Source organism: Canis lupus, chromosome 17 (assembly GCF_011100685.1).
Source record: "Canis lupus familiaris isolate Mischka breed German Shepherd chromosome 17, alternate assembly UU_Cfam_GSD_1.0, whole genome shotgun sequence".
Lineage (NCBI taxonomy): Eukaryota > Metazoa > Chordata > Mammalia > Carnivora > Canidae > Canis > Canis lupus.
This window is the reverse complement of record NC_049238.1, coordinates 8,163,817-8,191,429: the sequence shown is the minus strand read 5'-3', so window position 1 is coordinate 8,191,429 and position 27,613 is coordinate 8,163,817. Positions and strand designations below refer to the sequence as shown.

General features: G+C 43.9%; 1 protein-coding gene and 1 long non-coding RNA gene across 6 annotated transcripts; one reads left to right on the top strand and one right to left on the bottom strand.

Annotated features, from left to right (window-relative positions):
* Positions 1-1,118: 1,118 nt before the first annotated feature.
* On the bottom strand, positions 1,119-1,714 carry LOC119877149. Its single transcript, XR_005372103.1, has 2 exons — positions 1,404-1,714; positions 1,119-1,306 (listed from the first exon to the last, which is right to left on the bottom strand). It is a non-coding gene; the product is annotated as an uncharacterized LOC119877149 (long non-coding RNA).
* On the top strand, positions 1,713-24,039 carry E2F6 (E2F transcription factor 6). 5 transcript variants are annotated; one of them, XR_005372102.1, is made up of 7 exons: positions 1,713-2,074; positions 11,491-11,545; positions 15,192-15,408; positions 17,670-17,825; positions 19,274-19,388; positions 20,199-20,425; positions 22,181-22,318. XR_005372102.1 is itself a non-coding variant. In XM_038560787.1 (7 exons), the coding sequence occupies exons 1-7, from the start codon at positions 1,967-1,969 to the stop codon at positions 22,852-22,854; spliced, it is 849 nt and encodes a 282-aa protein (XP_038416715.1). In that variant the 5' UTR covers positions 1,713-1,966; the 3' UTR covers positions 22,855-24,039. The 5 variants fall into 5 exon arrangements, 4 of the variants coding, with proteins under 4 accessions (XP_038416715.1, XP_038416716.1, XP_038416717.1 ...); XM_038560787.1 differs by lacking the exon at positions 20,199-20,425 and adding an exon at positions 22,805-24,039 and having other exon boundaries at positions 22,181-22,328; XM_038560788.1 differs by lacking the exons at positions 1,713-2,074; positions 20,199-20,425 and adding exons at positions 9,803-9,942; positions 22,805-24,039 and having other exon boundaries at positions 22,181-22,328.
* The last annotated feature ends 3,574 nt before the right edge of the window (positions 24,040-27,613 follow it).

The following is a 27,613-nucleotide window of genomic DNA, read 5'->3' as shown; positions in this document are numbered from 1 at the left end:
TGAATGATTAAGTCAGACTGAAGCCAAGTCACAGGTATTGTGTCTGGAAGGCCGTGTTGTTGTTCTGGGCTCTCTACAACTATGTTCACGCTGTCTTCAGCCTGGAGTGTCTGCTGCCCCCATCCTCACCCACACACCACCTTTGCTCACCCAACCCCACCACTGGCTAGAGAAAATCTGGTCACTATCCAGTAATCTTCTCAAGGATTGACACACCAAATTAACTGAGCAGCGGTGGACTCAAAGCCTGTCTCTACCACTACCTCCCAAGGACCCTTGTTAATTTTTGCAATCTTGCTAATCTTTATTTTCCTAACCTATAAATTGGGCAGGAAAACACTTTTCAGGTTTTTTTTTTTTTAAGGATTTTATCTATTTATTCATGAGAGACACAGAGAGAGAGGCAGAGACATCGGCAGAGGGAGAAGCAGACTCTCTGCGAGGAGCCGGATATGGGGCTCGTTCCCAGGACCCCAGGATCACGCTCTGAGCCAAAGGCAGATGCTCAACCCCTGAGGCACCCAGGTGCCCCACCTTTCAGTTTTGATATAAGATTTACATGCAAAAATGTATGCAGAAACTTTAGTAGAATGCCAAACATATAGCAAACAGTGGATTATGCCTTTTTATGAAAAACATTCTAGTCTCCAGAGCTTGCCTTCCTGGGGACTCTGGTTGGTAAGGGTGTATTTCAACCACTCTGGGAAAATCTCCATTCAGCAACAAAATCCAATCTTCTAGCAACTTAGCCCCTATGTTATTCTCTATTTCAGGTCATTTAGTTAGCAAACATTTACTGAGCTCTTACTATTTGGCAGGCACCGTGCTAGATGCTGGAGATACAAAGATTAGAGAATGCCTCTCCCTGGAGGAGTTTATAATCTAGTGGGGGAGCTGCTTCTGGGGAAACCTGCTGCCCTACTCAGGCTGGGTAGGAACCCCTGGCCTAACCACTGCAGGGCTCAGTCGCTGTACTTAACCACATCGCATTGCCTTTTTATTTCAAACACGTGCCTGTCACCCTTCTAAGTAATTTAATTAATTCTCACAACAAACTTAAGAAATAAGCACTCTCATTATTCCTGCTGCATGAATGAGGAAACTGAGGCACACAGTGATTTTTTTTTTTTTTTAAGTAACTTGCTTAAAGCCTTGTCCTCTTAATAAGGAGAGAGGCGGGGATCTGAAAACACACTTTCCAGCTCCAGCTTTAAATGTCCTGTTTATTCATCTGTTTCCTCTGTTGGACTTTGAGGTTGAGTCTGTGGCAGATTCCGGTGATTATGTCCTGTGCCCACCACGACACCTGACACAACAGGTAACAGTTTATTCATCAGGTGAAAAAAGAAAAAAAGGAAGAGAAAGACAGCAGCTTGTAAGCAACTGCACAGCGGGCTGATTACCGGCATTCACTAAGCATCAGCCCTGGGCGGCCGGAGGGAGCTCAAGATTAAATCCACAGCCGCGCGCTCAGCGGTGTTGAGTGTCGGCGCCTGCGTTCCTTCGCCCCGCCGCCTCTTTTCTCTGGCTCCGTTCCCTTCTTTGGGGGTCCGGCTCCACCTCTTCCTCTCCTCCGCCATCCTCTCCGTGGACTTCGCGTCCGGGCTTTCCCGGGCTCCGGGCGCCGCGAGGGGGTTAGTGCGTGGGAGCGCGGCGGCCGCGGCGGGCGTGCGCAGTGGGGGCGGCGCACTGCGCATGCGGGAAGATGGCGGGCCTGGCGTCCTGAGAGCCGCGGGTCACCCTGCTCGCCTCCGGGCTGCGTGTTAGCTCCCCGGATCGGGGGTCGGGGGCGCTGCGGCGCGTCCGCCCGCGGGCCGGCCCAGGCAGCGGCGCCTCCGAGCGGGCTGCGGGCCCAGGTCGCGCTCGGCCCCCGAGAACCGGCGCGTTGGGGGCGGCGCCCGGCCGGGAGCGGGAGAAGGCGGGAGAGCTCGCGCGGTGCGAGGCGCGGGCCGGCCGGCCGGGCAGCATGAGTCAGCAGCGGCCGGCGCGGAAGCTGCCCAGCCTGCTGGTGGACCCGGCGGAGGAGACGGTGCGCCGTCGGTGCCGCGACCCCATCAACGTGGAGGGCCTGCTGGTAAGCCCCGGGGCCGGCTGTGCCCGGAGCGCCCGGGCCCGCGGGGCGGGGCGGCGCGGGGGCGGGGAGGGGGGCGGGGGGGCCGGACCCCCGCCCCCCGCCCCCCGCCCCCCGCCGGGCCCGGTTCCGGTTCCGGTTCCTGGCTGCTCCCGGGCCTCCCTGGCGCTCCCGCTGCCCATCCTGGGCTCTCCTCCAGGCCGGTCGGCCTTTCGCGTGAACTGCCTCCAACACTTGCTCCCAAATGTGTGGTCCTCAGTCTTGCTGGCCTTTACCTGCTGGGGCTGCCCAGCGCTCCTGGAGAAAATTTGCCCAACTTGGCGGGGTTTTTTGTTTTGTTTTGTTTTTTCTTCTCCCCTCCGCGGTACCCTCGCAGAGGTACACTCTGCAACTTAATTGGTTTTGTCTTCATCCCATTCTCTTACTTGATTCCAGCTATTTAGACTCCTGCGCCGCCTACCATTTCCCACCCCGCAGCTGCCCATTCAGCAAAATTTTTTAAAGATTTTATTCATTTATTCATGAGAGACACAGAGAGAAAGAGAGGCAGAGACACAGGCAGAGGGAGAAGCAGGCTCCATGCAGGGAACCCGATGTAGGATCCGATCCCTGGTCTCCAGGATCACGCCCTGGGCCAAAGGCAGGTATTAAACGGCTGAGCCACCAGGGATCCCATTCAGCAAAATTAAGGACGATTGCGCTCCCTCCCCGGCTACGGTGAATTTCCCCTATTCTTGTTTTATTTTTATTATTTTTTAAAAGATTTTGTTTATTTATACATGAGACAGAGAGGGAGAGACACAGGCAGAGGCAGAAGCAGGCTCCATGCAGGGAGCCCGACGTGGGACTCGACCCCGGGTCTCCAGGATCAGGCCCTGGGCTGAAGGCAGGTGCTCAACCGCTGAGCCACCCAGGGCTACCCCTTATTCTTGTTTTAGGCTAAACGTAATATATTCTCCTTGGTCCTTGAGGCATTGATGAATCCATCATTTTCCATTTCTCCCCTTATTTTCAACTTCTCTGTTCATTTCTTCCTGTAATAAGCAAATATTTGCTGAAGTTACTGTGCCCAGTGCCCACGGTGGCTCAAGTGCTCAAAAATAGTTTATGAGCATAATCTCATTTAATTTCCTCACAGAAGTCCCCAGAGGTTATTTTTCTTGTTCTCCGTTTGTCAGAACAGACTCAGAAGTGTTAAGTGGCTTGTGGGCGGTTGGACAGTACCTGGAAACGCCTGGGTTTAACCTCACAATGACCCCTGATGATAAATTCTTGACCACTTTGCTGCATCCTAAATATTTCCCCATCTTGAAAGAGCCTTCCCTTAATTCCAGATACCCTGCCATCTCCTATATCCCTTCCTTCCAAGCTTTTCCAAAAAATTGTTTGCGTTCGCTATGTCCGCTTGCTCACATGAGGGACCTCTGCGCTCAGCACAGCTCTAAGACTGTTCTCACTGAGGTCGCCAACGACCTTGTCAGTTCCATCAGATGTTTCACTCCTTATCGCTAGTGTCTACACAACTGACCACTTGCTTTTGTTGGAAACTCCCCTCTGAATGGCTCCTTCGGTACCTTACACTGTTGCTGCTCCATGTACTCATCTGGCCTCTCCTTGTGCTCCTCTGCAAACTGCTCTTTCTCTCTGCATTCCTTACGTGCTGGTGTTATTTGGGGTTTTCTTCTCTCTCTACACGTTTTTCACCCGAGACATCTTTTGCCACTTCTAGGACTTCTGATACCATCTTTACTCGTGGTTTTCATCTTTGAGGATTTGATAAAAGCCCTGAATTCTCAACTGTGGAAAAACCACTTAATTTTGTATTTAATATCAGAAGACACACGCATCTCTTGCTATTTAGATATTCTTATCTACTTTGGCAATTTCAGTCACCATGTCAGAATAACTCCTAGGTCTGTAAATCCAGTTCAGAGTTTTCCAGCTGTCTACTGACATCTCTACATAGATTTCAAACTCTATCCAAAATTGAATTCATTATCTTCTTGCCTAAGGCAACAGCTCTGCTATCTCTTATCTTCACAAACGGCTCCACATCCACCATATTGCCCAGGCTAGGCTCTTAGGCATTGTCCTTGCCTTTTCTCTTTTCCAAACTGACCCTCTATCCTCCCAATCTAATTAAAGTTAATCACCAGTACTTGGCACCTCTGACCATATATCTTTCAAGTTGTTGCAATCTTTTCCTGCTTCTTGCCCAGAAGCAAAACCTGGTTACTATTCTCCACATAGTAACTAACTATCATGGTCTTTTTTAAGTGTTTCTTCTCTTTTCTTTTTTTTTAAGATTTTATTTATTCATTCATGAGAAACAGAGAGAGAGAGAGAGAGAGAGGGGCAGAGAAGCAGGTTCCATGCAGGGAGCCCGATGCGGGACTCGATCCTGGGTCTCTAGGAAGGTGGCACTAAACCTCTGAGCCACCAGGGCTGCCCTTAAAGTGTGTTTCTGACCATGTCATTTGGTTTAAAGAATCTATCACCATTCCCTAGTGCTTTCTTAATAGTGTAGAAATGTCTTGATCAGGTTTCTGAATTTATCTTTTTTGAACTGCTTATAATTGTTAGATTTCCAAATTTCCATATCCTTTTGGGCCCCTATATATCCATACTCCCCCCTTTCTGAAAAATTCTTCTTTAAAAAGTGTACTTTTCCTTGTTACCTCCACTGATTGTCAGGTCTGGATGTCTAGGTCCCTTGTCTGAAGCCTTCCCTGACCACTCAGGAGCAGATTAGGCACTCCTTTTGTGCTCCTACAGGACCGTATGCTTACTTACCCTAGCTGCAGTGTATGGCTCTTAGGTCCCTGAGCACAGTGACTCTGGCCATTTCATTGTCCCTCCTGCAGTGGTTTGGTGCCTGTCACAAAGAGATTTGGTAAGTAGTTACTGGATGACTGAAGTAGGTACACTTACATGTTTGAAGGAGTATTTATTTTCCTGCTTATAAAATGGTGATTTAAACAGCTCTCTCAATGTTTTTTAATTGGCTGGTGCCTGGAAGTATTTAATGAAGTGTGTTGCTACGCAAAGATGAGTCTTGTATCTGGCTGAATGTTTAATGTTCACCCAGGTAAATGGCTTGACTTTCTGGAATTTAGAGAAGGGAGAAAGTAGTGTTGGTTAGAGGTGGAACTTAGTCTGCACATTGAAAGATGAGGAAAATTTGAATGAATGCAGGAAATGCAAACACCTTGGACAAAGTTGTGTTTTCAGAGACCTCTTAAAGGAATACGATTCCCCAAAATAGGCAGTACAAAGAGTCCTCTGTATAGAGAAATCTTTAACCAATTTAAAGGCAATACCTAAGACCTTAGTCCCTAAAACTGACCTCTTATTCTTTCCTTTGTCCTTTGGGATCTCAAATTATAGATTACTGCGCAGTCTTCAGATGTGGGACTCGGAGTATTAGTAAAAATAGTTTCCAGTGTGCTGACTCACCTGTCGGGAGCTGCTGGTTCCTGGGGAACTGTGTGCATTGAGACTGGTCATACTGATTATCCGTTTGGCGACCACTGCCTTCTCCATTCATTCCTCAGCTAAGATACAAACTCGTTGCTTATTAAGCCTGAACCAGTGGGAGCACAGAAACCAGTTGGAGGACTACAGGGAAGGTTCTTAGGTAGTCAGTCCATTCTTGAGGTTTGACCACTACTGAGCTCTCCCTTAGCATCCCTCAGGGTAATTACCTGAGCATAACCTCTGTGAGACTTCTTTAAAGGAACAGAGACATTGACAGTGCTCCCACAGTGGTGGGTTGCCAGCACCAGAAGCAGCACTATCTGTGTGGCCTCTGTGCAGGTTAGTCCTAGATAGAGAAATTTGAGGACTACCATCCTAAAGATGCTGAAAAGGTCAAAAATCAGTGTCTGGCACAGGAACCACTTTGAAAAGGCTTCCAGAGGCCTAATCCTGGGCAATCTGAGCCTCCAAATAACGGATTTTATACCCACAGGATAGAATAAGAATCTAAGCGTCTAGATAGCGTTTTATCTAAGTACAGCCTAGTCCAGCTCCTCTAGATCTTCAGACCCATGAAACTAAAAAGACCATTATCTGATGCCCTTCCCGCACACCTGGCACCCAGCACACACTCATGGGACAGACGGGGCAACTGCTCGCAACATTCCTGTTCCTAAAAGGAAGAAATGAGAGTCACAGGGGAGTAACTGGTCCAGAGCAATTCTGAAAGTCAGCTCACTAAGTGTTAAACATTTCTTGGTTCCATCTCAGGGCCTGGGAATGATTCTCTGTGTTCCCAGCTCTACCCCCTAGGCTCTTGGTTCCACTGTCTTCTTTCTTCCTCATGAGAAGAAATCGCTATTTGTAGTTGAGTAATTTTGTCAGCCTGCTTCCTGGCAGTAGGACTTTGGGTGTTGAGTAACCTTTTTTCATTTTAAATAGTGTCCTTTTTCATCCAAGCTGACAGCATTTTTGCTGATAAAATTATCTTAAAACTATGTGGACCTTCTGTGAGTCTGTTGTGGCTCACTCAGGAGAGAAACGTCCCACCTTTCTTCTGGATGAGCCCTTCTCCACTTTGGGCTTCTGTTGGAATGGCTGGTGTATCGTTCCCTGGAGCTTCCTAGATGCCCTGGCTTAGATTTAGAGCATCTGTGGGGCTTGTCCTTCATCTCCATCAAGGCCATTTGGATGAATGTATAGCACTCCGAGGCACCATCTTTGATCTACCTGAGTTACCTGAAAGTTGGGGAGTCACACTCTCACCATCATCTTTATTTTTTTCAAATTTTTTTTTCAATTTTTTTTTTTCAATTTTTTTTTAGGAAGGGCAGAGGGAGAAAGAGAATCTCAAGCAGGCTCCACACCCAGCACAGAGCCCAACTCGGGGCTGGATCTCACAACCCTGAGATAAGACCTGAGCTGAAATCAAGAGTCTGATGCTTAATCAACTGAGCCACCCTATACCCCAAGGCTGGGAGTTTTTAAAGCCTTTAAGTCTTGACTCTTTTTTGTTTTAAAGTCCCTTTCGCAAATTTCTCTTTCTCACATTTGACTGTGGGCCGCAGGGAAGAACCAGGTGCCACAGTCAACACTTTGTATGGAAATCTCAGATGATTACCAGAGCCATTAGTACCAGCTTCCCGCATCACCTCAGTTGATGGGGTTGCTAAGTGTTCTATCCTCACTTAAACATCTCTATTCTTCTACTTTCTAGTAGCATGATCCTCTCTTCCTTTTGAACCTTCAGTGGAGTGCCCTCAAAGTTCAAGTTTCTACTGACAGTTTCTTTCAAAACTGCTAAGTTTGAACAGACTTTTTGGTAATTATCCAGTGGTTATATAAGAGAATACCCTTGAGGTACACATTGACTTGCTTACGGGTCTGCAGTTTACCCTCAAGTGATTCAAGGAAAACAGTTCTGTGTGTAGAGAAAAAAATGATAAAGCAAATGTAGTAAAACATTAACAGCATGAGGATTTGGATGAAGGGTATGTAGTAATTCTTAGTGCTACTTCTAAACCTTTTATGAAGGCTGAGATTATTTCAAAATAAAAAGAAAATAGGTATTCCTGAGAGGAGCTTATACATTGGTCTCCTTTTGAGAGGGCCCTGGATGTGGGAACTCTCTCTGTTCCATCTGTTTCTGCTTCTGGGTCCATACAGGTGTGTAGAGCCTCGTTGGCCTCCCTTCAGGGGCACAGTGTGCTGCTCTCATCTGAGGGAACTAAATAACATGGGGCCAGGTGCAGGGGTGGCATCTCATTTACTTTTTTTTTTTTAATTTTTTTTTTTAATTTTTATTTATTTATGATAGTCACACAGAGAGAGGCAGAGACACAGGCAGAGGGAGAAGCAGGCTCCATGCAACGGGAGCCTGATGTGGGACTCGATCCCGGGTCTCCAGGATCGCGCCCTGGGCCAAAGGCAGGCGCCAAACCGCTGTGCCACCCAGGGATCCCCTACTTTTTTTTTTTTTTTTTAATAGCTCACTAATTTTTCTATGAAGAAACATTTATTCTGATTTTAAGGCTAATTCAAGGAGTCCCTTCTACTCCCAGAAAAGTTCCTGGCCTACTTGTGAGTACCATTTACCAAAGTGAGAGTATCTGGAAAGGCTTGCCAAGTGTCAGGCTGATCTGGTGAGATGATGAATGTTGTACTAGAACACAGAAAATGACACGTGAATTCTCTCAGTGATCTGTATTCATAGTGTACACAGGAGAGTCTTCACGCTGTGTCCTTGGGTCTTAAATACTCATTGTTTCAGAGTTCTGAGTTACTTATCAGTTGAAGTCATCTGTGACAAGGTACTATTTCTACTTCACGTGTTAACAAATATTTACCAAGTGCTTGATTGTGCCAGGTGCTGTTCTGGTTCAAAACACAAAATGATAATAGTCTCTCTTGGTTGCATAGGATTTTACAATTTATGAAATTTTGTTTTAATCTTCACTGTAGCTTGGAAAATGGGCAATAAAATTATATCAACACACTCTGTTAAACTAAAGTCCAGGATTTCCCAGTATCTAAGAAGTCAGGTAACTGGTAGTCCCAAACCCAGTCTTAAGCCAAGAACCAAAAGAGAATATAAAAGAGATGAATATGTCGTTACCATAGACACTTCAGAAATCTCCAGTATTGATCACCTATGGGATTTATACATACTGGGATGTCTGCCCCAGAGGGGCCATGATATTGTGATTCCTCCAAGATAAAGAGATCATGTTTTCACATTCAAAAGGTAAGAAAGGAAGGAAGGGAGGGAGGGAGGGAAAGAAGAAAGAAAGAAAGAAAGAGAGAGGGAGAGAGAGAGAGAGAGAGAGAGAAAGAAAGAAAGAAAGAAAGAAAGAAAGAAAGAAAAAACGAACATAAGACAACTCACCCAAGAACCCCAACGAAAAACCTGCACTTAATTCCTTCCTGCTTCCTCCTGCAGGAAGGAAGGAAGGAAGGAAAAAAATGCCATTTTGACTTTGCTTTCCCACAGCTCTCGGTATAGACAGCTTGCAGTGCAGCTGCATTTATGGCAAAGAATGTGTAGAAAAGAAAGTTGTCCTGCTCCTGTTGTGATTCCTGATTGAGGTATCACCCCTGTGCCAACCTCAGTCTCAATAAGAGGACAAAAGAGATGGGAGTACAGAGTGGAAAAGATGCCCTTCTGGAATAGGCAGCAAGCAGATAGTGAGGTGGCCAATTAAGATACCATTAAGTGCTTGTTTGTTTTTTTGTTTTTTTGTTTTTTCCCCATTAAGTGCTTGTATATAGGACTTGGCACTGCTACCCTAAATTAAGAACAGAAGTCTGGGGATCCCTGGGTGGCGCAGTGGTTTAGCGCCTGCCTTTGGCCCAGGGCGCGATCCTGGAGACCCGGGATCGAATCCCACATCGGGATCCCGGTGCATGGAGCCTGCTTCTCCCTCTCCCTGTGTCTCTGCCTCTCTCTCTCTCTGTGTGACTATCATAAATAAAATTTAAAAAAAAATCTTTAAAAAAAAAACAAAAACAGAAGTCTGGTTTCGGCAATGCACCTATGAGCCCTGCCATGTTAACCTTTCTGGGTACTTTTTAAAGGAATATATGAGAATTTAGGATATTTGTTTATGTGTGTTTCAAATCTATGATGAGGATGGATCCTTTTTCATTTAAGAATCTTGCTATGATAAACTCGGTCTCATCCAATATTAGCAGGAGGAGTGAATGTAAAAATAGCAATGACTGTTGGTCATATTCATCCGTGTCTGACTTTAACAGGACTGCCCTTCGGTGGTTCACTGGAGGGTTCCGTGTTTGCAAGTCGCCATTGTCAGCACCGCCTTTCTGGAGAGCTCGTCAGGCCTAGTCCTTGCCCCCAAGACAGGCCTTCCCAACTCTGGTTTCACCCACTGCAGCAGGTCTGCATTTTTCTTTACATTCTGACAGCTAAGCTAGTTCTACAGCAGAATTCTATTTCACTAGAATTATTCCATATCAAGTTAACCGGCTGATAATAGGTGCTATAATTTTGTCATAATTGATATGGAAATCATTGTGCCAAAGATTTGTTGACACTGAAAAAACAAAGGGCTTCTGAGCTGCTCACTTTGCCTTTAGGTTTCCCCACCCCCAGTCTTTTTGCTGTATTGCTACCATATTTCTATCTCTAAACCATGAGGTTGGGTATGTCATATTCTTGTTTAGAAATCTGTGGTGATTCTCCACTGGTTATAACATGAAGTCCAGACTCCTCAGCATGACTTCCATGGTCTGTGTTGTTTGGTTCAGCATGCCCGTATAGCTTCAGTGTCAAGTCAGTCTTGAACTGACCACACAGGTGGTTTCTCAGAAATGCCATGCCATTTATATTACTAGACCTTTGTTCGTAACTTTTCCTGCACTAGGAATCCTGTCTTTTCTCTCTTTCTTGAAGCTTCCACAGGTTCGGACAAAATCTGGCTTGTCCTTCAAGGCTGAGCTGGGGATTCCTTTCCCCATGAATCCTTCTGTGATGCACCCTCTCTGGGTACATCTGTAGTATTCCTGCTCATTCTTCTCTTAGAGCACCTTGTGGGATTCACTTATCCTGGTTCCACTACAGCCAATTTGGGGCCCGGTTTTTTTCACTTAGGCAAGAGCTGAACCTGATGACAGCCTGTCGGGAGGCACCTGTCAATCGTGCATTGTTGTAAGCATGAGGCTACTACACATTTTTGTTTACGTGGCTTTGTCTACATGTTTTATTTTTTGCAATAATAATATTTAAATGTATTGCAAGTGTTTTACTACCAGTTTATGTAAACTTTCATAGCTTCTAAATATCTGTTTAGCTGGTGAACTTTGGTAGTAGAGTTGCTACTCATTTCCTGGTTGTTTAAAGAGTTTGAAAGAAGTTTTATATTAACCTCTACCAAAGTTTCTAGTTATGTAGTATGCATTTTTTTTCATTATCAGAAATGCTGCTACAAAAAAAAATGCTGCTGTATTTCCATCATATAATGGGAATGCATGGCCGCCTGTGAAAGCTTAGGAGCACATTTTTGGGAGCCACTTACACTTAAATAGCAAGGGTAAGCATTTGATAGTTTAGACATATCTTCCACCTCTCCTGAGCTTTCTAGAGTCAGAGACAGCATCCTGATCATCTCTGTATTTGTTTTTATCCTCAGTATCTGATACAGATGATAAATTAATGTCTATTCAGTAGTAATTGCTCATCCATATTTCTCCCCCACCCCTTTCGTCAACTACTACATTGTGAGAAACTTAACCCTCTGAGCCCTGTCTCCTGTGAGTACAGTTAGAGTAGTTACAGTATGGAGGAAGGACTGCTTTTCTCACAAGCAAATTATTATCCCAAAAGAGAACCTTTATATTATCCAGGAAATGCTGTTCATTTGCAATTGTTCATTTGCGTTATTATCTTTAAATTACTAATGTAAATTTCTGTATTTTCTTTTTTCCAGCCATCAAAAATAAGGATTAATTTAGAAGATAATGTACAGTATGTGTCCATGAGAAGTAAGTTGATTCTTGAATAGGTTTTAGGTTTTGTGGTTTAAATTTCATATGATTTTAACTGATTTATTTTAAATGTACATAGGTTGGAAAATTTAAGTAAAATATGTTATTTGTTCACTAACTTTCAGCAAAAACTCCTGATGTTGTGGGCTGAAATGTGCACAAATGTCAGTTTATTCTTTGTTGCTTTTGGAAATCAGGAAATCGTTTTTAAGATGGAATGGTCTATGTTTAAGGCTAATTTCTCAAAGTTCTGTGAGAGCACTTACTTATTACCATCAGCAGAGCTAAAGGCTGTTGACAACAGGCAGGAGAACTGTCTTTTGCCCTCCAGACTTCCTTCCATTTGTTCTCTCCCACCCCTGCCAGGGACCAGGGTGCAGAGTCAGAGGAGACAGAGTGCCAGTGCTCTAGTTGTTCTAGTTGCCATCCTTCTGGAAATTGTTACCATACATAGCCCCACCCCTAGATTCTCCTTAATTTGGTTCTAACCACAATGAATAGACTGTGCATAGATCCCACATGTTGATCTTAGCATCAGCCCTTAATTTCTCCTCAGCCTTGCCACAGTCTCGCCCATAGCTGATCCCCAGGTTTGATCAGTTAGTTTTACCTTCAAAGTGTCCTTCATCTGTCCCTCAACTACCACCTTACAGTAATGTCTGTAACACACTGAGCTTGTACACTGCGAGCTGTGTTAAGTTCTTTGGATTATCACAAGAACCCTTTAAAATATAAGTGAATCACTGGGTGTTATGCTATATGTTGGCAAATTGAACTACAATAAAAAATATACAAAAAAGTAAAATATAAGTGAATGATCATTCATTTTTTTTTATAGATGAGTAAACTTGCCTCAGTCCGGATTCAGCCCCACAGCTCTCTGACTTGAGCCCCTCCTCTTAACCACTGGGTTAGACTGCTGCTTTGCTGGGCTCTCCCTCCCTCCCGAGCTGACGTGTCTGGGTAGCCTTCTCAGTGTGTTGTCTGCTTTTAGGCTCTCCCACGATGCTGCCAGTGTGAGTTTCCTAACACAGGACTGGGATTGGGATCTCACTCAACCTAGAATTTTTTCAGGGTTCTGTTACAAATAGAGAAAACCCTGATTCCTCATTTATTTGGTTTTACTTGCCTGTGTTAAACTTATAAACTACCTCATATCCTTAAAAGAGAAACAAGGCAGTAGAGAATGGCTGGGCAGAAAGGTCATTCCTTGTTCCATGGGGCAGCCTTGTCATCCAGCTGCTGCCCCACCCATGTATACCAGCTGTGGGTTCTCTAAATATACCTGTTCTCAACCATTGCTCTGTCTTATTAAACCCCTTGCCCTCCATCAGAGGGGGGAGAAGAGCTTCTTCTCCTCCACTCAGTCCTCTGGGTGCTCACCCACTTTGGGAGGACTTCCTTATTACCGTTCCAGGCAGGTTTCCTCTTCTCAGGGAGCGTGGACGCCTCTCTTGGCACTGACCTCAGGACATTGTGACAGAGTTCCTTACTAGACCAGGGAACATCTTGAGTTTGAAAACCTTTCTAATCATGTTTGTATTCCTTCAGCAATTGTCAAGTTAAGGTTTTCAGTGAGTATCTGTTCTTTGTAAGGTGACTAACATGGTGGGAATGTACAACCCTGAGCTTATAGGACCCTGTTGTGTTAGCAGTTAGGGTGATGAGATGTGTGCTTTTTTAAGTTAGAATTACTCTGTTGTAGTCTGCCAAGGATTTTTGTAGAATTGTGACTTTCTTCTAATTAAAGTTTAATTCTGATTTAATCCTGTTTAATCTTAAGTGTAGGAGTGGTCTCCACTGAGAAGACATGTGCATTATAAAATACATGCTGTGTTCTTGGAGTAGCCACCAGTGGAATTTAAACTGGCTTTAAACTGAATGTGATGTAGAGGTTCTGGATATGGGAATTAATTTCATTTCTTTTCTTTCTTTCTTCGAAAGAACGAAGAAAGCCAGCCAACAAGAAGCAACAGACCGTCGGCGACGGGGGGCAGTCGTCCTGCCGGAATTCACGCCTCTACTTCCTTCCTTCCTCCTTCTCTAGTCTCGCTCTCTATCTCTTTGCTTTCTCTTTCTTTCTTTCTTTCTTTCTTTCTTTCTTTCTTTCTTTCTTTCATATTTATTTATTCATGAGAAACACAAAGAGAGAGGCAGAGACATAGACAGAGGGAGAAGTGGGCTTCCTGTGGGGATCCTGATGTGGGACTTGATCCCAGGACCCTGGGATCTCGACCTCCAAAGGTAGATGCTCAACCACTGAACCACCCAGGCACCCCTGGGATATGGTGGGAATTTCTAATTGAAGATAGGATGACTATTTCTTTTAAAGCATACTCACTGCCGTGTGCTGTGAAAGTAGAAAAAAGGAGAAATCATATACTCCATACCAAAAGGGCAGCTAGGTTATTTGTAAAATTATTTACTCTGCACACCAAACCATAAAAACTTGTGTTTTAGTATCAAATTTAGAAAGATGAATAATCATACACCTTTCAGGCAAGGACTTGAGCCAAGGAGACCCTCGTACATACACTGTATAAAGCTGATAGAAACTCCACCTGCATAGCAGGTTTAGTGGGACAAACATTCCTTAAAATACCCTTTTGCCTTTGGTTCCAAATTGTGGAACTTAACTAAAGGAAACAAAAACGAAAACGCACGCAAAAATTTAGCTACAGGGAGATTTATTGAAGTATTGAACAAAATAGCAAAGTTGGAGACAATTGGAATTTCTAGTATTGGCCTAAGTTTTACAAATATTCCATAGTGTTAAATATTCTGCAGCCATTAAGAATAATGTTAAATTCATTTGTTGCCAAGTCAGGATGTTCACAATGTTAAAACAGTTTGTTAAAAAGATAGTCTGTTCTTATTTTTGTTTTTTAAGTTACCTGTACGTATTGACAGATGTGTGTGTGTGTGTGTCTGTCTGTGTGTGTCTGTGTGTGGAGGGTGCAGGGTGTGTATGAAAAGCCAAAATCATCTTAGTAGGTGGAGGAGGGAGGGAATTAAAGAGATTTTTCCCCCTTCATTTGCTTATCTGTGAAGTTAATATAAGGTACTGAATATTTTTTAAAAGTAGAGATGCCACTTTTCCTCAAGATATGTCAAATGTTTTAGTAGAAAATTAATTTGAACTCTTTGAGAAACTTCCATCAGGGTTACACTGTGACATGTATAAATTTTAAAAAGAAAAGCCAACTCTCTGCCTTTGCTTTATAAAGAATATCTTAACTTGAAGACCAAATAAGAAATTTAGTTGGTCTTATTTGGTCTTAAAGTTAAGAATTCTGTTTTCAAAACCATTTCTAATCCTATTCCTAAGAGTGGTGTCGGGAGAAATGCATACTCTCCACTTTATGTTCGGCAAGTTGCTGCAGACTCCTGCAAATTCCCACCTCCAGGGGAACTGGCTGCACATTTCAAATACTGCTATAAGTCTAAAGCCTTTGTTTACTTGAGACAGGCTGATACATTTTTATCCAGTGTGAGAAATGTTTCATAAAAATTAGCTATGATGTGTCCAGTATATAGAATTTTTGGTAGGTGTCTATGCTTACTGAGGAAATAAATTTCTTTTAATGAGCTGAGAAAGCAATACTATTGAGAATTTTACAAATTTGTCTGTTTTGTTTCCCAGAAGCTCTAAAAGTGAAGAGACCTCGTTTTGATGTATCTCTGGTTTATTTAACTCGAAAATTTATGGATCTTGTCAGATCTGCTCCTGGGGGTATTCTCGACTTAAACAAGGTTGCCACAAAACTGGGAGTGCGAAAACGGAGAGTATATGACATCACCAATGTCTTAGATGGAATCGATCTGGTTGAAAAAAAGTCTAAGAACCATATTCGATGGATGTGAGTTGGTTTCGAAATTTTCATGGCCTTTTTTTTTCTTCCTTCTAATTAAGTGACGATACTGTACTTGAAACAGACTAGATATTAGTGTTTTGACAGGACAAAACAAAGTAAGAGATGACTTCTTGTTAGAAAAGGATTCTACAGAAATTTCTCACAAGGTCCAACAAGGTACATAAATATTTTTTTTTTCCTACTTAGGGCTAAATAAAAGCCATAGACCTAAAATATAATTCTGATGTTATGGAAAAGTTGAATGGAATAATGATCAGTTCTAAGAGTTTTGATTTTCAAGATCCTAGGAAGGGGACGTCCGATTGTTTAGGAGATTTTTTTTTTTCCCCAATTGATTGTTGATATCAGGAGAAACTAGTTAAGGTTGTAAAACAATGTCAGGTAATAAACACTTAGAGACCTCATGCCCCAGGGGTTGTATGTAATTCATTTGTTCTTTGGCAAAGGCAGGAATCTAATCTACCTTCTTAACAGCTACCCCAGGTAATTATGAATCAGATGGGCTCAGATCCATAGGATCGCATACTGCCCTAAATGTAAAAAAAAAAAAAAAAAAAAAAAAAAATCCGTAGACAATATCTAAAAGGCAATTGCTGGGGGTGCCTGTGTGGCTCAGTCATTTAAGTGTCCAACTCTTGATTTCGGCTCAGCTCGTGATCTCAGAGATCAAGCTCTGCACTGAGCATAGAAGCCTGCTTGAGATTCTTTCTCTCCATTTCCCCACCTGCCCTCTCTCGTACTCACACTCTCTCTCTCAAAAAAAGAAGCATTTGCTAAAGACTTCAATTTCATTAGGAAGGATCGTGGAAAAAAGGCCTTTTGATACAGATGTAGATATACATGTGTATATGCACATGTGCATAACAAGAAAGCTTTTAATACTTAAAATAGACAAATATTTCAGATCAGTAAGAAACAGTTCCAGCATATAAGTACATATAAATATATTTCATTTCAGGCAAATGAAAAATCTAACAAAAAAGATCATGAAATGGCTCTAAGTAATGCACTTTGCTGTTAGAGGAAAGTGGTTCATAAAAGGAAGTTATTTATTCCAATAGTACAGAAATGCAGATTGAATTCTAATCTGAATATTAGCTAAAAAATATTAAATAACACTTTAGGACTTTTTGTTTTTTAGGATTTTATTCATTCATTTGAGAGAGAGAGGGAGAGCACACAGAGGGAGAGGGAAAGGGAGAAGCCAAACTCCCCGCTGAGCAGGGAGCCTGATGTGGGTCTTGATCCGGGACCCCGAGATCATAACCTGAGCCAAAGGCAGACACTTGACTGACTAAGCCACCCAGGCACCCCACACTTTAGGGGTTAATATCAGATTGCATTCTAAATCACTACTTAAAATCAGATTTGAAAACTACCAAGCAAAAGGTAAAGTGGTCACAGCCTTTTTCCTCTTTATTTTCCATAAAGAAGAAAAATTAGTATCAGTGGACTCAGGTCATATCATACCAATGTAATAGGTAAACCATAACAACTAAGGAAAATATATCTTCTGAGAATAAAGAATATAACATTATATTCTTTTTTTTTTTTTTTTAATTTTTTATTTATTTATGATAGGCACACAGTGAGAGAGAGAGAGAGAGGCAGAGACACAGGCAGAGGGAGAAGCAGGCTCCATGCACCAGGAGTCCGAAGTGGGATTCGATCCCAGGTCTCCAGGATCGCGCCCTGGGCCAAAGGCAGGCACTAAACCGCTGCGCCACCCAGGGATCCCTATAACATTATATTCAGATAGAACCAAGTAGAATATGCATTTGAGAGGGAAAATACTCAGAATTTTAGCAAAAGTACTATAATTTTAGTCAGTACTCCTTGTTTTTCATAGGGTACTAAAAGATTAGAACTACCAAAGTCCTACTGTAGGTAGGAGAGCTGGGGCTTACACTGGGTATTATTGGTTCTCAGTCTGTGCTCAGTGAACTCCATCAGCTTTCCTTACTACTGTTAATTTCCCTAGTTATAAGGGTTTTGTTTTTGTTTTTGTTTTTGTTTTATCCCTGTGTAAGAGACTAGAAATGGGGACAAAAGCCAGTCTATGTGTAGGAGGAATAATGGTTGTCTAAAAGGAGGTCAGGGTTGATGTTCAAGTACCTAGTTTTGTCTGTCATTCTGGGAAATACCTGATGTCAACATTTGGAGAAGTTCTAGGAATCTAACTTTTCTCCTAGATGTGTCTGATGGTGATTTTTTTAATTTATTTTTTTAATACCTTTCCTCTAAAGAGGATCTGATCTTAGCAATTTTGGAGCAGTGCCCCAACAGAAGAAGCTGCAGGAGGAACTTTCTGACTTATCAGCAATGGAAGATGCTTTGGATGAGTTAATTAAGGATTGTGCTCAGCAGTTGTTTGAATTAACAGACGACAAAGAAAATGAAAGATATCCTTTAACTCTGTCTTTTTTTTTAACTTTTTATTTAAATTCAATTTAACATATACTGTGTTGTTTCAGAGGTAGAATTTAGTGATTCATCCGTTGCACACAATACCCAGTGTTCATCACACCCCGTCTCGTTCCCTCCTTAATGCCCATCACCCAGTTCCTCCCCCACCTTTCCTCCAGCACCCTCAGTTTGTTAACACTGTCCTTTTTTAAAAAAAATCTCTCCTTTCAAACCAGGTTACTTTAAATAGTAGGATCAGTTTGGGGATTTAATTAATATATTCAAAGCACAAAACTAGAGCTTTAGAACTTTTAAAAGTAAGTAAAGGTTAAATTGTGTAGCCTGAGGTATACACAAATAATTGCTGTTTTGCTGGTATTTGCTCACGTTAAATGCTGCATTGTGACCATGTACCAAGATCAGTGTTTGCATTTAAAATGAAAATAGTGGTGTGTTCTTGTTTGTTTTTTTAGTCAAAGAATGCTGTAAAGGTAGTAAAATATGTTGTTGGCATTTGTGAAATTGACATTTTTCCTAATTTGTTAACCGGAGTTTATTTCTGAAACAACTTGTCATTGAGACAGTACTAGTGCTGCCACTCTGGCCCACAAAGCCTGGTGTAGCTGGATGTGCCTCTGGGACCAGCAGGGGAGACGGGGCAGTGGTGGCAATCTTCTCCTGTGTCTCCCGGCCCATCTGCTGCTCCGTTCTTGCCTCACCTGAATGAGGCGTCACTGATTCCGAGCTGTTCCATGCCTCAAATTTACTTAGATTCTGTATCAGTCAGATGTTTCCAGAGTCCAGTTTACTGGAAGGAAAGTAAATGCTGTTCCTCTTCCCAATCAAAAAGTAAACCAAAAATGTTGGGGAACCAAGTAAATCACATAATTGGTAAAATTTCAAGTAACACAGTAAAGATAAAAAAAATTCACATAGATGGAAAATATTTGGGATACAGGAAATCGCATAAGTATATGATAGCCCCAAAGCACATACTCTCCTAGTGGCTTCTGCTCTTTCTTAGATTTTTTTCCACTTGCATTTTAGGAGATTGTCATCAAAACAGTGTTTTGTCCCCAAAAATTCTCATAGTAAGATCCAGCAGTGAATAGGGAAGTGGAAGCAGGGAGTAAACACCTTCACCTGAGTTGTTTTCTGTACGTTATTAATGTTTTTCTCCAGAAATTATCATCATCAAAATGACACTAGAGTTTAAAGGAATGCTTCTTTAGATACTGTAAATATTGTAAATAAAATTTTAAGAATTATTCATGAAATAATTATACATGAAATAATTTTTTACCAATTGCTTTCCTTAATTGTGAGTTTGTATCCCATAAAAACTGCAGAGATTCTAACGTTACACTTGTTATGCATGTATCATAAGAGAAATTATCTCCTCAGTAAGTAGCATTCTGCTTAGAGACCCTTGACTGATGTTTACACTAGCATATGTGACGTATCAGGATATTCATAGCATTCAGGCCTTCCACGAACAGATCGTTATTGCGGTGAAGGCTCCTGCAGAAACCAGATTGGATGTTCCAGCTCCAAGAGAAGTAGGTATCCCTGCATTTCTAAGAGGGTTTATTTATTTTATTTTTAAATTTTTTATTTTTATTTATTTATTTAAGATTTTATTTATTTATTCCATGAGAGACAGAGAGAGAGAGAGGCAGAGACACAGGCAGAGGGAGAAGCAGGTTCCATGCAGGGAGCCTGATGCGGGACTCTGTCCTGGGTCTCCAGGATCACACCCTGGGCCGAAGGCGGCACTAAACCGCTGAGCCACCCAGGGATCCCCGAAAAGGGTTATTTTAAAGAGAAAATTCAGTCAACTGCTGAGCCAGTGCTCTATCACAGTCGTGAGCACATTAGCTGCGTACCTGACACTGCTGGATGCACTTTACACATTTTAACTTGTTTCAAGTGACACAGCAAATAGTCATGATTATTGGCCTCTTAAAGGTGAGGAGTCTGAATGAAGCATAGAAAGATGAACTTTCTCATGATTACACAGTAAGTGACAGAATCAGAATCCAAACCCAGATAGTTTGGCTTAGAGTGTTCTTAATCACTGTCCTATCAACATACTAACTGTGAAGCACCATAGCGCCTGTGTTCTACTGGAGTATGCTGTGATGCCCTTGGAGGAATCACCAAGAATTGGCCTCATGGTTGGAGTTCCAGAAGGAAAATCTGGGGATCAGCGAAGGCTCTGGGGGAATTAACTGTAACCAAGCTCATGAAAGACTAATGGCTAAACTAGAACGCTAAGTGTTACATGAAAAATGAAAGGGAAGATTGCTGTGTGAATGAAAATACTCTTTGTCAGCCGCCAGCTGCTTAGCACACTCTTTCCCTTGCAGGGAAGTTTGTATTGAAAGATAATTGTCATCAGAAGGTTGCTTGGTAAGGATGGAATCAGAACCAAGGAATGTGGCCTTTCTTGGGACAGATCATCAAGTTCTGACAGCCTGATAGACCCATCGGTGCTCATAGTGATGTCCTCTGCTTGCTACAGGGACTCACCTCCCTCATAGTGGAAGAATACTCTCCATCATCTCTCCTTTTATCCCCGCAGAGCACTGTCCAAGTGAGCACGCATGTTGTTACTTGACAGTGTATTATTATAAGTCAGTTAAGGGGCAGCTTTTAATTTAGTCACACTCAAGTTGTGACTTCTGGGAGATGTTTCCTCATTATTTTATTCAGATTTAAGCCTCCTAAGTAACATATTTAATAGGAGTCATTTTGAGAGAATTTTAAAGTTTAAAAAGTTATAATTAGCCACTAATCTTTCAACACATCCTTACTTTGGGGCACAATGGTCTGTGCTACAGCAACTGATGGGCTTTGGGGTTTTCTTTCCCCTGTGCTGTGAGCTGCTTCAGGCTGTAATTGCCAAATTTTGCTGGGCTTTTGGATCATGCCCAAGACTTAGAGTCCAGTTTAAAGGCTGATGAACATGGGCCCTCGGGGCAGCCACTCTGCAGCACATAAGTGGGAGTAGTAGACAGGAGCACACTGCATTCAGTGGCATCTGCCCCCACAGAGATCCAGGGCGAGATCTGGGAAGCTAGTGCCAGGGTGGATAGACTGGCCTCGGGTCAAATCTGGTTTGTGAGGTTTTTATACATAATCTCCCTGGGACACAGCCACATTCCCATTTGTCTAGACTGTTGTCTCTGGCTGCTTTCACTCTGTAATGGCAGAGTTGTATAGTGGTGACAGGGATGGTGTGGCCTGCAAAGCCAAAAAATGTTTACGATCTCCCCCTTTATGGAAAACATTTGTCAGCTCTGATTCAGTGGAGTAAGGAGTCCTCAGTTGGCTGCCAGTTCTGAGCAAAATACCACTTCCTTTTGTTTAGTAATATGTTTTGAGTTGTATACGCTGTACCATTCCTGGCAGTCTAGAACCTGGGCATAGATGTTCATTCTCATACCTGTGGTCCCAGGAAGCCACAGAAAAGGTGACACAAGGTTTTGTGAGCCTCTGATAAGCTGCAATTCTGAGCCCTGTTGTGAGATCCCAGTGAGATGTGTGGAGCGGGAGGGAGCATGGTGTCCATACCTAGTCCTGGCCTCACTGCATGGAAGGACAGAGAACAGACTGTGTTACACTTGAACACTCTTTTGGTTAGAACAACAAAGGAATCATAACTGGAACTGTTCCTTAAGAATTTAGCATAAATTGGATCATTCCCATCTTTTGGCCAAAAAGAAAAAAAGCATAATTCTCAGTAGAAGCACCCTACTTCCTGATACCTCACAGAAAAAATATATAAATTCTGAGTAAATTTAAAGGTCCAAAGCCATAGATGTGAATAATAACTAATAGTCCTTTATATGCAGTTTTTTTGAATATTTAAGCTACTGAGGTCTATTTTGTCTGGATCCCATCCTCTGACTTTCACGCAGAGGACGGCCTGTTGAGTGAACTCGGTACCTTTGCAGCCATCAGATCTAAACACAGCCTTGCCATTTGAGACTATGGGTTGTTTTAGATTTCTATGTCATCCAAGTACTGATTTTGGACTCTTAAGTACAGATTCCTAGAAGGGGTCGACTCCTTGAGTATCAAAAAACGGGCTCTTTAGTACAGAGATGATGACATCACGGCCCCAAAGTCATGACTGATAATCCAGTGGCTGTCGCGGCAGCATGAATTGGCCAGCAGCTCAGTCTGCTGGAGTGATTAAAGCCAAGTACATGATTCTCTCGAATACATGATAGAAAACCAATTTAAATTTTCAGAATACCACTTGAATTGAAACTTTGGTAGTTTTAGTAAGTGAAACAGTATAATTAATGAATTCTCGCATTCATGCTAATGTGTCTTTTGCCAGGACTCTATCACAGTACACATAAGGAGCACCAGAGGCCCCATCGATGTTTATTTATGTGAGGTGGAGCAGGGCCACTCTAGTAATAAATCGTCGGAAGGTGCAGGCACCTCTTCATCTAAAAACAAACATCCAGAACCCCCCAATAAAGGTAAATATACCAAGTTTGTGATTAGGAAAATTTAAGATTCTGATGGTATTTGATTATACACACACATACGCAGTCTTATTGTGGTTGATTTTTTTACACTTTCTGATCATAAAAACGGGAGTTACAGAATTACAGTGTCATTCTTCACTACAGTTTAGACGATTTCTAACAACTCTATCGTTACATTCCATGTCGTTTTGATCTCCTTGGACACTTAGGGTGGTAGTGGACCCCATGGCGGTGCCAGCTGGCAGTGTCGGAGCAGAGCAGACCGTGTGCACTCTCCGGGGCTTCCAGGTGTGCAGCTCAGCCCCGTTTCCCCTGTGAGCTTTACGGCGTTGGCCTCAGGCCCTTAGCACAACAGTACGGTTCCTGACCAGAGGTCTTGGGGGGTTTGTAAGCACTTGAATGATGTGTGCTGTTACCTGTCTGGCTTTTAACTCAGGAGAATTTCTTTCATGTTTCTTATTTTTCAGAAGAAAATCCTCCACAGCAAAGTGAAGAATTGCTTGAAGTAAGCAACTGATAGCATTTGAGAATTCGTGCACCGAGTTCTTGGGGAGCTTCCTGTGTGGGATGAATTATGCATCACATTTGATTCTCAGAGCAATAAATCGTCCATGAAATTCTCTGCTTCTGTCAGCAGCATCAAGGCCAGTAGTGGCTTTGAGTAGTTCACTACTGCGATTACTGGAGAATTATGGTTTCAGCATTTGAAAACGACTCTTTTTATAATTATTCACTGCTTTTTGTCAGTGAAATGGACCCTTGCCTACTGAAATAACTTCACAGAGTACCACGGAGGCAGACGGTCAGGCCTGAGGTGGACAGTGAGTGCTTCGCGGACTCTGCGCTTTTCTTCAAGGATCATGTGTCATTATAACAAAAGAAATTGCCTTACACGGGTTCACGTCTGCAGTTAGCTGTCGTACGTTGGATGGGTGTACGCAGGCATCCGAATGTGACGTCTTTGTATATATCTGTATAATGTTTAGATTACTTATGTAATATGTCTAAGTAAAACTTTTCACCCTTGTACAGCCAAAATAATGTATATATGGAAAATAACAGACAAATTCTCTAATTTCTGTGGTATCTATAACTTATTAGAATCCTCTCAGTGGGGGTTAGAGGAAAGTTTTTTTCCAAACTTCTACATGTAGAAGTATCATAAATAACGCTATACATTGAAAGCTCATGGATTTAATTAAAGTATTTCAATATGGTTCCCAGTGCTGAAATTGAAATCTGATACTTCGTGATTTCAAGCTCCCTGCAGGGTTATTGTGTCCAAGCAGACTGGTGGCGTGCCCTGAAGCCTTAGGGGCAAGTGTAGAAATGCTATCAGGTAATGGCTTCATTCGTTGCAAGACATGGATTTAATCATGGTGACAATTGGAAACTGTTTTAACCTTTTTTGCAAGCAGATTTTGTAGTACATTTCTGTACGCAGCCTTGCTTTTCAATCAGAAGGGTTTGCTTTTAATGAGTGGGCTGTACCCTGCCCTCTCTCCAGCTCTACTCCCACATTTCCAAGTACCTAGCTCTCTACCTCATTGGGTAAGTCACTTACCACTCTGTGCCTCAGTTTACTCCGTAGTTTACCATTAGACTGTGAGCTCCTTGAGGGACTTTGTCTTAATCATTGTTACACCCAGCGCCTTGCACCATGCCTGGCACATCAGAAGTGCTCAATAAATCTTTAAACAAATCAGCGAGTGAGTGAGTGGATTGTAAAGTAGGACCAGTAACCATGGCTTGTCTACCGTCCGGGATTCTCGTCAGCAGCATTCAGATTCATGTTTTAAACTTACCTTTCATTCCGAGAGAGATTCGAAGCAACTTGACGTTAAGACCGTGTAAAAAAAGATTTCAAAAAAAGGAATCAAATGAAAATACTTGAAAAATACTGCTGAGTGTCTAGGGTTCACTTAGCTCCGCGTTCGCGGGGGACTTGGGCAGATGTCCACTGGGAAGTGGCAGCTAGCGGGGGGTAGGCTGGAGACCAGAGGCCTGTGACCGTCATACGGAATAAAAGCCTTCCCCGAGCAGGAATAACGGGCGGGGGCGGGGGGCGGTAGCGCTGCCCAGAGTGACCTCGTCCTTCCCGGCCACCAGGTAGGTCCTTACTGCGAAATGTGACAACTGTCCCGCTTTACAAACTGTTCGGAGGGTAAAATGAGATGAGGTAGGCGAAGGACCTTTGGCAGCTGGAGACGCGTTCTATAAACGCACCGTCTTCGGGTGTTGGTCTCTAGTGTTTGCAGCCGCTAAAGCAGGCGTCCTTGGTCGGCTTCTAGGCTCTTCCTCCCCGCCGCGCTCAGCACCGCTGCCGTCTCTGCTCACGCTGCTGCTTGCTTTCGTGTCGCTTAGCCCTGGTGGAAAGCCGAGTGTCCCCTGTTCCCTTCAGGCTGCAGTCGAACAATGTAGAAGGCCTCGGCCCGCCCTCCCCTGCCTCCCAGGCTTGTCCCTTGGCTGACGTAAGGGGCCTGGTGGCTGTGCCCGAAGCCACGCCGCACTTATCTCCGGGTCTTTGCTCTCCCCTTTGCCCTGGAATGGTCGGCCCCTCGTCTGTTTGCAGAATTCCGCCTTCCTTCGGCTCCTGCCCGTGCCCACTGTGCCTGCGGCGGTGCGGTGGCCGGTCCGGTGGCCGTCCCTCGACTGCGGCGGGTTTCCCGAGCGCCGCATGCTCCCCGGCTGCAGGGACCGTGGTACCTAAGGCGTTAGGTGCAGTTCTGTGGCGTTAGAAAACTGTGCAGTAAGAAAACTGACCTGATTTCGTTCACCCAGCTCCCAAGAACCTAAAAACAAACCCCGATTTTGCAAAAACACAGACCAACAAACTGAATTTTCACTTGAAAAAAAAAATTACGATTGTTCCAATTTTGCCTTTTGCTCAAGGTTAAGCACATCTGGCTCCCTGTCCCTCGCCTCGGGAGGTGAACATCCTTGTGGAGTGAGGCACTGTTTTCAGGAGGGGAGCTTGAAACGTGAGACAGAGGAGCCCCGTTGCCCCCCCTTTGACCTGGGGTCTGGTCCCAGGGACGCTTGTATGGGCTGGTGTCGAGGTGGATGCTGGAGGTGGCACAGGTGAGTGGTGGCGCTGCTAAAGGCTGGAGGACCTTCGGCCAGACCCAGCGTTTCTCTTGGGAATGTGGATGTCTCAAAATCTCGGAAATCTGCTACTTGATTATCTACCAAAATTAAAAATGGAAATCAGAATAAAGCCACTTTAGGTCATGGAAAGCAAGTCCTCCATCACAGGGTCCCAGTTGGCTGTTGGATGGCGCCACCTGTTGGCTTGTCTACGCAGGCTGCGTGGCAGAGGGTTAGGCGGTGGCTCCGTGCCTCGTGCCCTGCCCTGACCACCTCCCTGCCCCCTGGGACGACCTGGCAGCCTGTCTGCCTGGGCCCCACGGTCCTCAGGAGGTGGGGGCTCAGGAGGTAGGAGGTAAGCGGAGAGAAGGGGGAGAGAGGGGTGAAGATGAAGGAGGGAAGGAAGGCTTTTCAGGAGAACTGCCCTGGCATGGGGGGGTATCCTTATTTTTTAAATTTTATTTAAATTCAATTAACATATAATGTATTAGTAATTTCAGAGGTAGAGTTCAGAGATTCATCAGTCTTTTTTTAAGATTTTATTTTTTTAAAAAGATTTTATGTATTTATTCATGAGAGACACACAGAGAGAGAGAGAGAGAGAGGCAGAGACACGGGCAGAGGGAGAAACAGGCTCCCTGCAGGGAGCCCGATGCAGGACTCGATCTCAGGACCCCAGGATCACACCCTGGGCTGAAGGCAGGGGCTAAACCGCTGAGCCACCCAGGTGCCCCAAATATTTTATTTATTTACTTGAGAGAGTGAGCTGAGAGAGAGAGCACAAGCAGAGGGAGGGAAAGGGAGAAGCAGACAGACAGGGAGTCTGTCGTAGGACTCGATCCCAGGACCCTGAGATCGTGACCATGAGCCAAGGCAGACGCCCAACCGACTGAGCCACCCTGGCGCCCCTACCTAGTCTATTTCTTATAGTAGTTTTTGCAAACTGTCACTATGACAGGCTTCGTCGCACGGAGGGACTTACATAGTGAACCACAGCCAGCAAGCCCTGTAAGCATAAGACGGGTCACCTACCTCCTCCCTGTCACCTACCTGATGACCTCCAGAAAATTCTCATTTTCCTAACCAGTCCCCAGACTACTGGGCCCATCCAACTTGAGCGCTCTTCCCTCCCCGTCCATCGCTCCTGCCCCCTCCCAACCACACACACACACACACACACACACGATAAGTTAGCACTTGCATGAAGCAACCTTAAGGAACTTAGAATCTGTCGTTCTAGCATCAAGTAGCACTTTCAGAACTTTAGGAAAGCACGACGTCCCACGGAGGGCTCGCTGCTTAATGCAGATGTGCACGCCTACTCGCGGAGCTTTCAATTTTATAGTTCAAGGTGAGGAATCAGCATGTTTACCTTTTTTTTAAGATTTTATTTTTATTTATTTATTCATGAGAGACACAGAGAGAGAGAGGCAGAGACCAGGGCAGAGGGAGAAGCAGGCTCCATGCAGGGAGCCGGACGTGGGACTCGATCCCGGGTCTCCAGGATCGCGCCCTGGGCTGCAGGCGGCGCTAAACCGCTGAGCCACCTGGGCTGCCCAGCATGTTTACCTTTTATCTCTGACATTTTAACTGATGGGGACTGTGGCGTGGACAGTCCTTGGTTTCTTGTTTGGAACTTTCTGGATCTTCTGGACCTGGGTGTCTGTTTCTTCCCCCCTATTAGGGAAGTTTTCATTTATTCTTCCTTCAAATACGTTCTCTGCCCCTTTTCTTCTGGGCCCCCTGTGATGGGGATGTTTGTTGGCTTGATGTTGTCTAAGGCATCCCTTAACCCATCCTCATTTTTACAAGTTCTTCTTCCTTTCTGCTCTTCTGCTCGGTGCTTTCCGTTACCCGGTCTTCCAGAACACCGATCTGTTCTGCACCCACTAATCTGTTGACGTCCTCTGGTGCATTTTAAGGAAGCTCTGTGCCCAACACGGGGCTCGAACTCACCACCCCGACATCAAGAGTCCCATGCTCCACTGACTGAGCCAGCCAGGCGCCCCTCTAGTGTAGTTTTCCTTTCAGTCATTGTATCTTCAACCCCGATTGGTTCCTCTTTATATATATTTTCTATCCTCGTTGACATTCTCGCTGACTTCGTCCACTCCTCCCTCCAGCCCTGTGGGCATCTTTAGGACCATAGCATTGAACTCTGTTGGGTAGATTGCTTATCTCCATCTCAT